The sequence below is a fragment of the Microcaecilia unicolor genome, chromosome 5, assembly GCF_901765095.1.
Source record: "Microcaecilia unicolor chromosome 5, aMicUni1.1, whole genome shotgun sequence".
Classification (NCBI taxonomy): Eukaryota; Metazoa; Chordata; class Amphibia; order Gymnophiona; family Siphonopidae; genus Microcaecilia; species Microcaecilia unicolor.
In genome coordinates, this window is record NC_044035.1 from 296,718,837 (window position 1) to 296,736,762 (window position 17,926).

General features: G+C 42.4%; 1 protein-coding gene across 1 annotated transcript in view; it reads left to right on the top strand.

Moving 5' to 3' along the window:
• LOC115470780 (dipeptidase 2-like) overlaps window positions 1-17,926 on the top strand; it is a 94,942-nt gene that overhangs the window by 6,204 nt on the left and 70,812 nt on the right. Inside the window, 4 exon segments of the mRNA XM_030204306.1 lie at window positions 5,090-5,327; window positions 13,602-13,728; window positions 15,107-15,236; window positions 15,463-15,472. Of these exon segments, the coding sequence (XP_030060166.1) occupies window positions 5,090-5,327; window positions 13,602-13,728; window positions 15,107-15,236; window positions 15,463-15,472 (505 nt within the window).

The window sequence follows — 17,926 nt, forward strand, 5'->3', positions numbered from 1 at the left end:
TACTTTACAAAAAAACCACACAAGTGCTATTAATATGGTATCTTCCACGATACCAAATTAATAGCACTTGTTTCAACCTGCACCTGGTGTCATCAAATGAGACAAGAATGGCGTAGTTATTCAAATCACAATTCACTTATCTTTCTTAAAGCTGCCTTGCTGAAAATGAGGGCAAAACTGTAAATGTCCAACCGCCTTCCCCTGAAACTGCCCAACTCCGCGGGTTTCAAGTACTTTCTTCAGGGACTAGGGTTAAGGCTGTCCTCACTCTTTATTTGTATATCAAGAATACACTGTGAGACCCTTCTAACAGATGTTATTGTAGCTTATATAGGCGCCCCTATTAAAACTTCGCACCGGAAGTGTCTTTTACTGATGTCACTGCAATAACAAACTTTATATAAAAAGATTTTACCAAAGCCTATGATCGCACAGACATAATAGAAGTTTATACGGATGAAACAAATCAAATAATAGTATTCCATTCAATGCTCTCATTAAGTCCTTTAGGGTTCATAGTTTGTAAAGTGAAAATCCACCATTGTTCATGGCAGGCTAAAGCTACTACCCGATCCATTCCCTTCTGATTCTGAGCAAGTTATTTTCAAAGCTTTTGCAAAACACTTTTATATATCTGTATCCAGCAAAATTAATAACTTTGAAAATTTATCATATCATGCTACAACTGAAACAGGTCAAGATAAAAATGTCCTTTTTAGACATGGACGTTTCTTTCCATTAGAAAATCACTGTTAGACATCCTACTTTTGAGCTCTCCCTAGTCCGTCCCAAACATGCGCACAACATACCCCCTTGCTATTTGATAAACTGCAGTGTGAAATGTCCAAATTCTGACTTTCTAAATCAGGATTTGGACATCTTTAGCAGATGGACTTTAAAACATTTTAAGGTGTCCATCTGCTTTGAAAATGAGCACCTCAGACTTCTAAGCTTTCTGTCTCTTCATACTGTCTTAGCTGATTTCAAGGCTATCACCAGTGATGGCCTAGCAGGATGACTGCCTTGGGTACTGATACCTGGAGAGCTTCCATGCTTCTGTTTTTGATCAGTCTGTTAGTCTTCCAGTAGGAATGGCTAACAAGAAAAAGAAGATGGTAAGTGTCTGTAAAAATTTCTAGTGAGACCTAGATTAGAATTCACAGGTCTGGAGATTGCACCTTCAAAAAGATATAAACAGGATGGAGTCAGTCCAGAGGATGGCTGCTAAAGTGGTCAGTGGCCTTCATGATAAAGCATATGGGGATTGAAAATAAGCACTGGAATGAGGGAGCAAATGATGAAGATGAAAGGGGATAGACTGAGAAGTACAGTAATCCAAGAAATGGCCTCCTAGTGGAGGTGATAGAGCCAAGTATTATTGTATCTGAATTTAAGAAAGCATGTGACAAGCACAGAGGATCTCTAAAGGAAAGGATAGCAGAGATTAGCAGTTGGTATGGTTGGGCAGACTGGATAGGCCATATGGTTTTTATCTGCCATCATTTTCTGTTTCTATGTTAATACATTAACTCAAAAGAGGAAGTGGGCACAAAAAGCAACCATTGTCATGGGTACCATTTAATTCAGTGACTGCTTCAGTTGTATTATAAAACCATACTGTCTGATGATTGTTGGTGCTCAGGTGGGCATCTGCCTGGATATTAGAAACAGGTTGATACATAGTCCCTTTAAACAAAGACCAAAATTCAATCCTCTTTATACATCACCCTACTGACAAAACACATCTGACAGAATCCTACAAAGCAGCATGATTCCATGCTAACTACCCCAACAATAAGTAGTGGCTTTCCTGAGGCCTGCCTTATAAATGGTTTATAGACGTTACCTCCAGGAATTTTCCAAACCAGCTATACTAGCTGTTTTGACCACATCTTCCAGAGATTAACTGTGCATTGAGTGAAAACATATTTTCTCCTATTTGTTTTGAAAGTATTACAAAGTAAATGGTGTTTCCCTACTATTTGTATTTTTTGAAAGAGTAAACAATCAATTTGTGTTTACTTTCTCCATTCCACTCAGATAACTCTGCACATGAACTGTCCCAGCACTAAGTAAAGAGTTGCCGTGATTGTGCTGATATTCAGTGGCACTCTCTGGTTAAGTGTCATTGTAGATCAATGACTGGGACAGGTAGAGTGATTTAACTGGACAAGAGCCTTTCCTGTTTAGATAAATCACTCTGAATATTGGCCGGTTAATTTATAAATCCTTAGAAGACAGATAATTACCTACTGTACCTGAATATAACTTGCCTTGAGCTACTACTAAATGGTGTGAGCTAAATTAAAATAATAATAATATTATGACATCCTGGGTATAGTCACTAAAACAAAGATACAGAACTTTCATTTAAATAATTCTTTCACCTACCATTCAAAAATATCAATTTCTGTTGCTCTTCCTCTTCTAAATTCTAGTTGTATCTTTTCTTCTCTAGGTACTGTTCAATAATTTGTGACCTGGATTGGCCACTGTTGGAAACAGGATGCTGGGCTCGACGGACCTTTGGTCTCTCCCAGTATGGCAATACTTATGTACTTATTGATATGATTCGACTTATAATGCCCCAAAATGTTACATGTTCTTAAGAATTTACACTTTATTTACCTTCCACTACCTGGAACTTCCACCGGCGGCCACGTTGGGCTGGCAGTAGTCCCTGGTCTGTAAAAGGGCCCCTGGGAGAGCCAAATAGTTGCCCTAACATGTCCATATACTGAATATTAGCAGTAACGTCTGGCATCTGCCTCATACCTGGAGATTCAGCACCAGTGCTGAGTGTCCTGGTTTTTTTTTTTTTTTTTTAAATTTTAAACCAGACGTTTATTAATGAATCCAGCAAACATACATTGTGGAAAACAATATGGCAGAACATTGTCACACATTTTAGATTCATCTGCAGTAAAGGTCCTACAAAAGCAGGAACCCCTATTATCAACCAAATATAGTCCAGTCATTTTTTAAACATTAGAAGTACAGTGAAAAAAGATACTAAATAGAGCATAAACTAAGTAACTTAATCCCACTCCCCCCGCCCCCACAAGGTTCATATACATTTGAATCAATACATGCCCTGACGTATCCAGAGACTATTCTTTCGACACAAAAGGGGTCCATATCTTCGTCCACTTTGGCACTGCTTTTCTCTCCTGTGCCAATAGTCGTTCCTGTTCAGCTATATACTCCATCAGATATATCCATTTCACTATTAAAGGGGTATGACACTGCTTCCAGGATCTGGCAATGATCACACGACCTGCACAAAAACAAGCCCGCGCCAATGCCTTCCCTTCTGCAGGTATCCCTGGAATAGGCCGATTAAACAAAAATATTGCCGGGTCCCAAGGAATACTAGATCCAACCCACCTTTGAAGTCTGTTCTGTATCGCTTTCCAGAACGCCTTAACCTTCTTGCATGTCCACCAAATGTGGCCTAAGGTGCCCAATTGGCCACAATTTCTCCAACACAAAGGTTGGACCTTTGGGAACATTCGATTCAGACGTACTGGTGTTAGATACCAGCGGTACAGTACTTTAACAGTGTTTTCTTGAATGTTAACTGCAGGGGAGACACAAGCCGAAGCACGCTCCATACGCTCCCATTCCCCTTCTTCATATGAGGTGCCTAATTCTTTTTCCCAACTTATGCGGTGTCTACTGGTTGTCGGGAGTGAATCCCTCAGATGTTTGTATAACAAGGATATCAAGCCCTTAGAACCCAGATCTCTTACACACATTTCCTCTAAAAATGTCACTTCTCTAAACAATTTATCCCTGACTCCCTTGGTGCCAAGAAAGTGGATAAGTTGACAATAAGCATAATTATCCTTAGAAGGCAAGTGGTATGTTTCTGCCAATTCTCCAAAAGCTATAAAGCCTCCTTTTTCCACCAATTGTCCCCATAAGTCTAAACCTAGTCGCTTCCACCTCGTAATAGTCGCTTCCACCTCGTACTGAGTGTCCTGGTTTAAATGTAACTGCTGTGGTCAGTGTTTGAAAGTCAACGCAGACCTTGGTGTTGAAATATCAGGGAGGGGGAAGTTTCAGTTACTTAGGGGCCCTTTTATTAGTTGCAGCAAAAAGTGGCCTGCGCTAGTTTGGATGTGTGAAATTGGCATGCGCTGGGCCACTTTTTACTGTGACGGGTAAGAAGGCCTTTTTAAAATGGGGCAGTAAATGATGCATGAGTATTTACTGCCTGAGCCCTTACCGCTACCTATTTACTTGGCGGAAAGATCAAATGCGCTATCCGTGCTGTAATTAGGCAGCATGCGGCAATGTGGCTGCACTCGCAATTACCACCCGGAATGCCCCCATAGTAGAAAGTAGTAAATTAGTTTCTACCATGGGAAACAGCGCACGCTAACCTCAGAATTACCACCAGGCGCCCACGCTACCCACGCAGTAGCCCTACCGCTGCTTAGTAAAAGGGCCCCTTAGGGATCAATACTGAAAGACTATTAGGCTCATTTTCAAAGCACTTAGCCTCCCAAAGTTCCATAGAAACCTATGGAACTTAGCCTCCCAAAGTGCTTTGAAAATATGCCTCATGGTCATTGCATAAAGATCAGTAGATTATTTTTCTGTTTATCAGCACGAGTGCAGGATTTTAGCCAAAGGCGCTGAGCACTGCAGGCACAGGAATGTCTGAGGTGGATTCTGGAGGTTAGCCAAGGCTGGAGTTTGGTATACCTTACAGTACAGAGTTTGGAAGAAGCGAGAGAGTGTCCAGAGCAGAGGAGAGAATAATATTATAGGTAGAAACAGCCTAATTGATAGTCTTGGATAACATAGTGATTAAGAAAGGGTGAGGATCCAATAGCCTGAAGACTCTAATTGTGTTGGTGTTCAGCATACCTTTTTCTCCTTTGTATTTTTAATTAGTGAAATGTGCTCACTATATAGCAGCTCTATCCATTTAGGTATGGTAGCTGAACACATAGTTTTAACTTAAACAGGTAAAATATCCATTTAAAGTCAGGACTGTCATTTATGCAGGCCTAAAGGGTAATATATACCTCTTCTCTAATTTGCTGTTTTTAAATTTCTGTCTTTTATCCTCATTTAGAGCACATCACTCCACAAACGTGTGACCAGATGCTACAGTCAAACCACAGGCAAAATAGAAGGAACATAATTTCTACCAGGAACTTGAACATTTACCTAATTAACATGTTGTGGATGAGAGAGAGCTCTTTAACTCAGAGATTTCTTCTGTGGATTCTGCTTCCAGCTGTTGTGTCTTCTTCCTCTGATAACTTTCAGAAGGCACTGGAATTAATGGAGGAGGCCCCTTTGATTGATGGGTATGTTTTTGTTTTCAGATTCAATAATTAAAAAAAACAAAGAAAGTTTCTGTTATATGAGAGTATTTTCTAGAACATAAACACAACATTATCATGTACAGAGACAGAAAGAATGCTGTGGCCTCCACAGCAGTAATTTTAAAAGGCATTTCTGCATGTAAGACAGCATTTATTTATTTTTTTGGGGGGGGCCTGATAGTATGACATGTGGATAAAAGTATGTACCTTCAGGGGCCCTTTTACCAAGCTGTGGGAAAAAAGGGCCCTGCGCTGGCAGTAGGGGCTATTTTTCCCACGCGCAGGGCCGTTTTTACCGCAGCAAGTAAAAAGATTCCAGGCACACATGGCCATGCAGTAATGGAACTCTTACTGCATGGCCATGTGATGGGGAGCCCTTAATGCCACCCATTGAAGTGGCGATAAGGGCTCCAGCGCTAACCTGGCGGTAACCGGGCAGCACGTGGCGATGCCTGATTACTGCCGGGTTACCGCTGTACAAGCCATTTCCGGGGTTCCCCTCCCTCCCAGAAATGCCGCACGCTGAGGGTGGGACTACTGCCAGTGGCCACGTTGGGCTGGCGGTAGTCCCAAAAGAGTGAGCAGTAAGCCCGTGCTGTATGTATCACACTTTTTTTGCGCCTTCAGAGGTGGACTTATATAGATGTCTGTGTTCAAAGTCAAAGAAATAGGTAGTTGACTGAGCAGTTCCTGCATTTAAAGTCATGTTTGAGTAGATTATGCAATTAATACAACTAATATTTGTAAAGATACACCTATTTAGAAAAAAAAAGATTTTGAAAAAATATTATGACCTGATGAAAATGAATGGTGCATAATCTTTTTGAGGTGCTTGGGATATGAGACACGAGCCTCCAAGAATCCACTTCTGAAGGTCCAAAAAATGTGATACATTTTACATTACTGGATATTCAATTGTAGAATTTATAATGTATGTTATAAAATGTGCACAGGTGTGTGCAAAGTGTGCTCGACATCTGAACAAGCCTCAAAGCAGATATAAATATGTGTGGTTACAATTCAGGCCGGGGTGGGGAGTAATTTTGTTTTAAAAACACGCCTCAATTTTAAACCAAAGGAAATAATAAAAAAAGGTGGCATACTTTTCTAAGAACCAAAAGTATGAATGAAATACGAAAAGAGTCCCAAAGCACTTTTCACTAATTAAAAATACAAAGGAGAAAAAAGTATGCTCACCACCAACACTTTTACAATCTTTAGGCCATTGAACCCTTGCCCTTTCTTCTCATTCACTATTCTATCCAAGTCTGTCAGTTAGGCTGTTTCTTCCTATAATATTATTCTCTCCTCTGCTCTAGACACTCTCTAGCATCTTCCATTCTCTGTACTGTAAGGCATACTGAATTCCAGCCTTGGCTGACCTCCAGAATCCACCTCATACATTCCTGTGCCTGCACTGCTGAATGCCTTTGGCTAAAATCCTGCACCCATACTGTCTTCATACATTTCAAATTCTTATTGAGCTCCTCCAGTCAAAGAAAACTATTATATCTATTTGACAAACTGTCTTGGTAACAACTCCCATCATTTCTTTGCCACATTGAACTCCCTCAAAGTGTTTCACCTTCAACCCCCCTTTCACTTTCTCCCTAGACTATGGTTGAGTATTTCCATTACAAGTTTCATGAAAGTTCTCTAGCAGGTCATCTCCATCTCCCCTTCCCCCATTTCTTTCTCACCCTCTTCCTTCAACCCTTGCTACCCTTTCTTTCTTTTCTAAAATTACTGAGAGGAAAACGACATATTTTCTTTTCTCTGATCCCATTCCCACCCATCTACTCAGCTCTATCTCTCTTACAGTCATCGCTTCTATCTGCCATATCTTCAATCTTTCATTTTTCACTGCAATTTTTCCTGATGCCTTCAAACATGCTGTGGTTACACTACTCCTCAAAAACCCTTCTTTGGATCCTACCTGCCTTTCCAAATATTGTCCCAGCTCTCTCCATAGTTTCTTATCCAAGCTATTTGAACATACTGTCCTTTCTCTTGATTTTCTTTCATCTCAAGTTTCTTGATCCACTACAATCTGGCTTTTGCCCTTTACATTCAAAAGAAACAGCCCTTGCCAAAATCTCTAGTGATCTTGTTGATGACCCCATAATCCTTGATATACTGTCCTCATTTGGATTTCAGGACTCTGTTCTGGTTTGGTTTTCTTCTTATTTCTCCCATCTCAATTTTAGTATATGCTCTGATGGATCTCCCTCCACTGCTATCCCACTATTTGTCGGTGTATCTCAGGCTGCTGTCTTGGGATTTCGTCTCTTCTCTCTCTATACTTATTCCCTTGGTGCTCTGATCTTCTCTTATGGTTATCTGTATGATCTTTAGGCTGATGACTCCAAGATCCACCTCTGCACACCAGAAATTTCATCAGAAATCTAGGCCCAAGACTCAGCCTGCTTGTTTGACATTGCTGCCTGGATGTTTCACCACCACCATCTGAAATTAATGTGGCTAAGATTCTGGGCTAGATGGACCATTGGTCTGATCCAGTATGGCTATCAGCGGTGTACCAAGGGCGGGGCGGTGGGGGCGGTCTGCCCTGGGTGCACGCTGCTGGAGGGGTACAGAGAGCAGCCGCGCGCCTGTTGGCTCCACTGGTTCCCTGCTCCCTCTGCCCCGGAACAGGTTACTTCCTGTTCCGGGGCAGAGGGAGCAGGGAGCCGAGAGCCGCGCGGCTGCTCCCAGCAGCTAAGAATGCACCCGGGGGGGGGGGGGGGTGTCATTGCGCCGGGGGGAGGGGGAGTGTCATTCTGCACCCAGGGGGGGGGGGGGTGCACATTGGCGATCCGCTCCGGGTGGCAGCTGACCTAGGATCGTCACTGATGGCTAGTCTTATGTTCTTGCTCATATCACCCCTCTCTTCAATTCACTTCAATGGCTCCCTATCCATGTTTGTATACAGTTCAAACTCCTTATTGACTTACAAGTACATTCTTTCTGCGGCTCCTCAGAATCTCTCCTCTTTTGTCTCTCCCTACAACCCTTACCTGGGAATTCTGTTCATCTGGTAATTCACTCTTATCTGTACCCTTCTCCTTCACTGCCAAATCCAGACTCCATTCTTTTTATCTTGCTGCACTAAGTCAGTACATCATGCTCCATCTGGGTTAAGAGCCCATCTTTTTATAGTTTATTTATTTAATGACAAGCCTATCTTTAACTGCAAAACACTTAGGGCCCCTTTTACCAAGCTACATCAAAAGGGGGCTGGTGCTAGCATTGGCATGTGTTTAACACGTGCACCGAGGCCCCCTTTTACCACTGCTGGTAAAAGGGGAGGCTCATCTTCCTACAGGAAATGGCTGGGTGGCAAGTAAAGCACTTACCACGTGGCCATTTTGGGGGGGGGGGGAGCCTTTACTGCCACCCATTGAGGTGGTGGTAAGGGCTCCCATGTTAACCTAGCGGTACCAAGGCAGCATGCGGCACTGCCCAATTACCGCCAGGTACACTCCAGCGCGACAAACATAAATACATTTTTGTGGCGCTAGGGGTGGGAAGTACCACTGGGCTGCTGTGGTAACCCGGCAGTAATTCCTGTACAGTGAGCAGTAAGCCTGCGTTGGGCTTACCGCTGCTTAGTAAAACTAACTGCTTAACCAGTTAGCGCTGAATATCGGCTGAACCGGTTAAGTTGCCATCGTCGAAAATGAAACCGGATATTCAGTGCTAGCCTCTGGAAATGGCCCAGCACTGAATATCCAGGTTTAACACTGGCAGCAGAAAGCAAAATCGCTGCCCGCTGCCAGCTGAATATCAGGGGGATAAAGCTCAAGTATTTGAGTCCACATGGTTAAATATGGTTAAATATGTCATTCAACAATAAGGAAAAAGGAACTTGGTCACCTTTTTTTTTTAAATAGTGAACAACAAGCTACAAAAATAGCCATTATTAGTCAGTAAAACACTCCTACATCCAAAATATTTTTATAGTGTATTTTCTTATATCTTTTACAATGAGGGGCATTTTTGAAAGAAACATCCAAGTTGGGATTTGGACGTCTTTGTAAAACATCCAAATCCAGGGGGGGGGGGGGGGGGGGGGCAGGGAAAACTGTATTTTCAAAAAAAGATGGACGTCCACCTTTTGTTTTGAAAATACCAAGGACGTCCTTGGATTTGGACCTCCTTAGACATGGACGTCTTTGACTTTCGGCGATTTTCGAAACCAAAGACGTCCATGTCAAAAATGTCCAAATGCAAGAAATTTGGAAGTGGGAGGAGCCAGCATTTGTAGTGCACTGGTCCCCCTGACATGCCAGGACACTAACCGGGCACCCTAAGTGGCACTGCAGTGGACTTCATAAATTGCTCCCAGGTACACAGCTCCCTTACCATGTGTGCTGAGCCCCAACCTCCCCCAAACCCACTACCCACAACTGTACACCACTATCATAGACCTTACAGGTGAAGGGGGCACATAGATGTGGTTTCATTGGGTTTGTGGTGGGTTTTGGAGGGCTCGCTGTTTCCTCCACAAACGTAACAGGTAGGGGGGTGGTATGAGCCTGGGTCCGCCTGTCTGAAGTGCACTGCACCCACTAAAACTGCTCCAGGGACCTGCACTGTCATGGACCTGAGTATGACATCTGAGGCTGGCACAAAATTTTGAGGGCGGGAAGGGGTTAGTGACCACTGGGGGAGTAAGGGGAGGTCATCCCTGATTCTCTCCGGTGGTCATCTGGTCATTTCAGGCACCTTTTTGTGCCTTATTCTAAAAAATACACATCCAGGTGAAAACGTCCAAGTTTTACTTTAGGACGCCCCTGCTTTCTTTGTGATGAAGTTAATGTCACCTAACTGCATCATATTATTTTTAATTCAGTTAGCACAATGTAAGAAAATTGTCTTTGCATTCACAATCTGGTTTTTGCCCTCTACAGAAACAGCGCTTGCCAAAATCTCCAATGACCTATTTATTCCTGGCCAGATAGAAGGGCCTTTAACTCAGTCCTCCTCCTCCTTGACCTGTCTGCTTCTTTTGACATTGTTGATGCTAAGTATGCCTCCAGCAGTTTATCTAGAGACTTTGTAGTTATTGGTGATTTTTGCAATTAGCATGCTGTAACTACAAATTCTTACTGCATCCTAGGAAGTAGGATCCTAGGCATTTAACTGGGCATATGAACCCTAATTCTATGTTTGGCGGTCAAAATACTGCATCCCAAATTTGGGAACAGACCTAATTTGTGTGCAGAATTTAATTGATGAGCTAATTAGCACTGATAGTTTGACACTAATAATCAATTATCAGTGCTAATTGGCATCAATTTAAATGTATGCATTCATCTTTAGGTGCTGGGATAAGCATGTAAATTTTACATGCAGATCCTTCCCTTAGTCCATTCTCTCAACCCTCCAACCCCTGCCTCCTTTTCTTCCTTTTCTGAAATCACTGAAGAGGAAACTACACATCTTCTTTCCTCCTTGAAACTAACTACCTGTTCCTCTGATCCTATTCCCACCCATCTACTTAACACTATCTCTCCTACTGTCATCTCTATCTGTCATATCATCAATCTTTCACTTTCCACTGCGACTGTTCTTGATACCTTCAAAGATGCCGTAGTCACACCACTCCTTAAAAAACCCTCATTGGACCCTACCTGTCCTTCCAGCTATCGCCTCATCTCCCTCCTCCCTTTCCTATCCAAGATACTTGAATGTGCTGTTCACCGCCGTTGCCTTGACTTTCTTTCATCTCAAGCTTTTCTTGAGCCACTTCAATCTGGCTTTAGCCCCCTTCATTCAACTGAAACAGCGCTTGCTAAAGTCTCCAATGACCTGTTCCTGGCCAGATCCAAAGGTCTCTATTCTATTCTCATCCTTCTCGATCTATCTGCTGCTTTTGACACTGTTGATCACAGCCTACTCCTTCATACGCTGTCCTCACTTGGATTTCAGGGCTCTGTTCTTTCCTGGTTTTCTTCTTATCTCTCCCATCGTACTTTTAGTGTATACTCTGGTGGATCCTCCTCCACTTTTATCCCATTGTCAGTTGGTGTACCTCAGGGATCTCTCCTGGGACCTCTTCTTTTCTCCATCTATACTTCTTCCCTTGGTACTCTAATCTCATCCCATGGTTTTCAGTATCATCTTTACCTGATGACTCCCAGATCTGCCTCTCCACACTAGAAAGCAGGAATCCAGGCAGGTGTAAAGCCTGCCTATCTGACATTGCTGCCTGGATGTCTTACCACCATCTGAAACTACATATGACCAAGACTGAGCTTCTTATCTTTCCCCATAAACCAACCTCTCCTCTTCCCCCATTCTCTATTTCTGTAGATAACACTCTCATCCTCCCTGTCTCATCAGCTCGTAACCTTGTGGGTCATCTCCATCTCCTCTCTCTCCTTCTCTGCACATATTCAGCAGACTGCTAAAGCCTGTCATTTCTTTCTCCGTAATATCACCAAAATTTGCCCTTTCCTTTCTGAGCACACTACCAGAACCCTTATCCACACTCTTATCACCTCTCGCTTAGACTATTGCAACTTGCTTCTCACAGGTCTCCCACTTAGCCATCTCTCTCCTCTTCAATCTGTTCAAAATTCTGCTGCACGACTTATATTCCGCCAGTGCCGCTATGCTCATATTAGCCCTCTCCTCAAGTCACTTCACTGGCTCCCTATCCATTTCCGCATACAGTTCAAACTCCTCTTATTGACTTATAAGTGCATTCTCTCTGCAGCTCCTCAGTACCTCCCCACTCTCTTCTCTCCCTACACTCCTCCCTGAGAAACTCCGTTCACTGAGTAAATCTCTCTTATCTGCACCCTTCTCCTCCACCGCTAACTCTAGATTCTGTTCCTTTTATCTTGCTGCATTATATGCATGGAATAGACTTCCTGAGCAGGTACGTCAAGCTCCATCTCTGGCCGTCTTCAAATCTAGGCTAAAAGCCCACCTTTTTGATGCTGCTTTTAACTCCTAACCCTTATTCACTTGTTCAGTACCATTATTTTATCATCCCCACCTTAGTAATTCCCTTATCTCTTATTTGTCCTGATTGTCTGTCCTAATTAGATTGTAAGCTCTGTCGAGCAGGGACTATCTCTTCATGTTCAAGTGTACTGTGCTGCGTACGTCTAGTAGCGCTATAGAAATGATAAGTAGTAGTAGTAGTAGTAGAAGAAGAGCATGGGTGGATCAGGGCAGTCCTTGAATTTGTGCCCAGTGTTCCAGAATAAGGACGATCCATGCCTAATATAGGTGTGAGAATTTACACCAGGGTGGGTGCGTATCCCGTCGCTAAGCGCTATTCTATAAACGACACCCAACTTTGAGTGCCATTTATAGTATAGTGTTTAGTGCTCATTTTTTTGGCACCCTAGTTTGGGCACCATTTATAGAATTTGGTCCTTAATGAATGCTGTTAATGTGGTGTGCTGACTGTTTTTTGAAGCTCCGCATTAACTGTTAAATTACATTAAAACTCATTAAACACACAAATTCAGCTAGTAGACAGGGACAATCTCATTTCTTTAAGTACCAAATGACAATTCAAGCTGTTCTACAGGGGGGATACACTGTTCCAGTGTGTAATCTGTTGGATAAAAATGTAGAGTTGCATGTCAGCTGTTTGTCCTTTTTCATAACTTTTCTCAAATGGCTAAAATGCACACAACTTATGTTTCAAAAGCATTAGAGTGAATGTGTTTTATATAGAAATGGCATGCCATTAAACTGCTGGTGAATATTTGCTATTTAAAAACTGTAATATTGGAACATTTATTTTTTCACAAGTTTGGTTGAGGAACATCAACAGAAGCAACATAAGTACATAAGTAATGCCATACTGGGAAAAGACCAAGGGTCCATCAAGCCCAGCATCCTGTCCACGACAGCGGTCAATCCAGGCCAAGGGCACCCGGCAAGCTTCCCAAACATACAAACAGCGGAAACATTTTTTTTATTTAGATGTTCAAATGGATGTGCCTTGGTCAGGGTCAAACCAATAATAAGTACATTGTGTCATCAAAGAGAAGCCACAAGAGCAGGTTATCAAGGAAACGAGGAATGAACAGGTGGATACAGAAACCACATGAAAAAATTAAGCTACTGTTATTAAGGAAGTAAAAGAGAGAGTGAATCACTATTGAAACTTTCCCCATCCACTGTAAACAGCTCCAGAAAATCACACTGATGCCACAGAAATGTAAAAGTAAATTAAGGAGTCCTAAGGAAAGCAGATTACATACCTGTCTTTCTTACTGCTTTTAGCCACAATGACCTGCCGCTGCAGCTGAGGATATTGTATCAAACCAGGCTGAGTGAAGCTAACTTAAGGAATTTAACCAAGACCAAAACAAATATAAAGAAACTTAAGGATGGTCATGTTGGTGCTCAGGTATGCACGTTTTGTAATTGAATAGCTGAAAGGTAGCCTTGGACAGAGGAATGCTTCTGAAGATGATGTTCTGGTTGCAGTGGTCTATTGTTAGAAACAGTGAGTGAAGGAATTACAGTAATTTGCTTCTCAGATAGAGGATTATCCTTACATATGGAGTGCTGCTCAATAGGGGCACTTTTCTGAAACCTAGATAGCAGGTGTAAATCCTGATGTTGATCTGTTAGGATATAGACATTCATTTTCATTCTGACATAGGAAATACACATGTATATTTTAGGCCCACCCTAGTCCTACCCCAAACATGCTCAAACCATGTCCCCTTTCCACCTGCATGTTGTTCAATTTTAGACATATACATCCTGACTTTGTATAATCGAGACATGTTATTCTATCACTAAAAAATGCTGCTTTAGCACAGGTCCCATTTTATGCAGTGAGACCTAGGGATCCTTTTACTAAGGTGCACTGAAAAATGGCCTGCGGTAGTCTAGATGCGTGTTTTGCACGTGCGCAGAATCATTTTTCAGCGCACCTGCAAAAAAATGCCTTTTTAAAATTTTTGCCAAAAACGGACGTGCAGCAAAATGAAAATTGACGTGTCCATTTTGGGTCTAGAGACCTTACCACCAGCCATTGACCTAGTCAATAATTGCTTGTTAATTGGCAATTTTCGGAGTTGAATGGCTTGTTAACTAAGCTGTGCACACAAATCGAGAATATGACCGAATTTGTGCGTACAACTTAAGTCATGCTTTATCAGGGCTTTTTTTGAAGGGGTACTTGGGGGTACTGAGTACCCCCATTGTCTGATTGTCTGAGTACCCCCATTGTCTTTTCCATTGTCTGCTAAAATTGACCCATGAACCCCAAGTTTAAATGAAAGGGCTCAGGCTCTACACAGCAGTTCTGCCTTGTTATAGATTCTGTGACTGGTTACAGGTGGCCTGACTATTGTGGGGTGGGTCCCTCAGTGATCACCCCACCCCTGAAGGGTGGCCTGGCATTTGAGTACCAGCACCTTTTTTTGCTAGAAAAAATGCACTGTGCTATATAGAATCGGGGGGGGGGGGGGGGGGGAGGGAGGGGGGTAAATGAACGGTTTTGCATTTTCAAAAGTATGTGTGTATCTTATTTTTGAAAAGCTGTACACAAAAGATATGAGATATATAATTGAGTAGATATAAATGTATTTGGTTAATTTTCCTGAGATAATTTTCAAGGTTAATGTACACATACACTTCCACTTTTAAAACCTGGCAAAAGTTAATGGAATGAAAATATACCATAATTTTCACCTGTGATGACAGTTATAAAAATGCCCCCGCCCTAAAACTATAATGTTGTTTACTGTGAACAACACTATTTTTCTTTCTAGTTTTGGTCAGCATACATCATGTGTAATGCCCAAAACCAAGATGCTGTGCGTCTGACACTGGAACAAATTGATCTTATCAAACGCATGTGTGAATCATATGAAGAATTCCAGCTTGTTACATCTTCTGAAGGTAGTACCTTATTCTTTCAAATTCTGGGGTCTTTTTACTAAGGTGCGCTGAAAAATGGCCTGCGGTAGTGTAGACGCATGTTTTGGGCGCATGCAGAATTATTTTTTAGCACACCTTTTAAAAATGCCTTTTTTTTTGCAGAAAACGTATGTGTAGCAAAATGAAAATTGCCGCGCATCCATTTTGGGTCTGAGACCTTACCGCAAGCCATTGACCTAACGGTAAGGTCTCACGCAGTAACCGGGAGGTAATGGTCTATGCGCGTCAAATGCCACTTGACGCACGTAGCTGCCGTGCACCAGAAAATAAAAAATATTTTTCAGACGTGTGTAGTGGATGAGCGCCAAAATTGAAATTACCGCAAGGGCGGTAACTCCAATTTGGCTCATGTTGATTGCGCGTAGGGGCCTACGCGGCTTAGTAAAAGGGCCCCTAAATCTTTTGTAGCAACATTGAGTATAACAATGATACTAATGTAAATACTGATAAAGGCTGATGCATAATGTACAATTATATATTCTTGTTTTTGTGAGCATATACGTCTAACTCTTAAAACTTGTCCTACAGGGATTCCATTCTTTAATGAAGTAGGGCGGTGGCTTGAGTAATGTAATAGAGTGTTTCTATCTGTTGGTTTCCGGAACATTTTAGTTTCTAACACTCCTGCATTATTGGTTATCTTTACATCAAGGAATTTCACCTTGTTTTTGATGGGGAGAAATGAAAAATAGACTTTTACTTCAGCAGATTTAGCCCATACGCAGCAGAGCTTTAGAAGTGTTAACTCCCATTTTTTTTCTCTCTCTCTCTCTTTCACACAGACTCTTGAATAAAAGATTCAATTACTCTCTCTTCTTTAACTTCCAAACAAAAATGATGTTTACTTACAGTTTCTTCAGATAACTATTTACATCATACTTGCAGTAGACATGGTAAAACTACTGAATACAAAAATTCTGTCAGTTGGTTATCATACAGCTTGAAGAGAGATTGCTAACACCATCTTATGCTGACACAGACTGACTCACTCTCAGAGCAACTAGAGTGACTCAGACACACCCACAAGACATTACACTATATCCAATGACATCATAGCTCATAGAATTGTTGACAGTTAATGCATGCAGCACTTGTCTTTCACATATTCTTACAGTTTTTACCAATGTGAACTGGGAATGTTATATTAGGGTCACACTCATTCAAATATTGTAGAAATTCTTCCAATACCTCTATCTTCCCATTCTAAATTAATAGGACATCTTCGATGTATCACATCCATTGTAATTTCTCTTAACGGCCCTCCCCGATATATATACCTCCTCCTCCCAGCTGATCGCTATTCAAGCTGATCGCTATTCAATCTCGCTGCTAGAGAGTGGTTCCCATCGCTGTTTTCATCACTACCGCTGTTACCGTCGATCTCCCTAGGACGGGGGTGTAGATGTCATGCTCCAGCAACAGCATTAAGGCCGCAATTTAACGGTCTCCCGCAAGTTCAAGCGAAGTGGCCTTCCTTCAAATCTGCCGTCGATATTGAATGCTGTTGCCGCTTTTCACTGCTCCGGAAGAGGTGGAGCCCCGTCTCATCTGCCTAAACTAAACTGCCTAAAACGCTTGGTGAAGGAGGAGTCCGTCTTCGCGCTGTCAAGGAAGAAGAAGGAGCCTCATCCTATAACTAATCAGCTGTTCTGCGCATCTCCCTTCCTCCTGTTCCTGTTTGCCCTAAGTGTGGGTCTGTGGAGAGTAACCTGGGCTCTATTTACTCTGCTCGGAGGTGGCTGGGAGGCGTTTGTTGCACTCACTGTGGGGAGACCAATTAGATCTGAATTAGATCGGTACTTTACAACTTAAAGTAAAAACAGCAAATAAGAAACATATTAATTATCCTGCAACTACTCTGCTCTCTGTATCTCATTTTAATACTTATTCAAAGGAGTGAGAAATGCTTATTATACTGCCACTGTGAGACCTTGGAGGCAAAACTATGTATTTATTAAAATGGATTTAATACAACTAGCTTCCCAAAGTTGTGTTATGACTAGGATTTCATAAACAAATGCCCTGTCCCCTGTGCCTCCTTCCCATGTAGGTTAACTCTCATGGTAGCTCAACTTTCAGCATTTACTCAGCTAGTTCGCAGTGCTTCACAGTTCGCCCTAAGTGCAGGACTGGACTGACTTATTACGCTAACCTGCAACCTGTGGTTTCCCCTGTGGATTTAATTTCAACCTTCTAGCATATCAGCTGTCCCTCTCATCTCAATTGCTGGATTACAGTCTTCGTCCATCTCACCTCCTGCTACCCCCTGGAATAATCATGTTCTCATCTTCTACAATCCAAATTCTCTACCTGTCAGCCCTGTTGCACTCTGCCCTAACTGCTACTGAACCCTCTTACGCTCACATTCCCATCATCTCTGGTCAGAGGTCTGGCAAACCTCAGGCCCCCTCCGGCCTCGTCATTCTCACCAACATTACACCAGAGGGGTCATTGACCCCAGCTTGTTCTGGAGGTCTCTTTATAGTCATGGCTCGGATCTGCAACCATCCTCGCCCACTTATCTCACTGACTGGGACCACACTTGTAACGCAGTGCTGAATACAATTGCACCCCTGCGTCACAAATCCTCGCACATTCGTAGATTATCACCCTGGTTCTCAATAGACCTGAGAGCTTTGAAACGTGAGGTA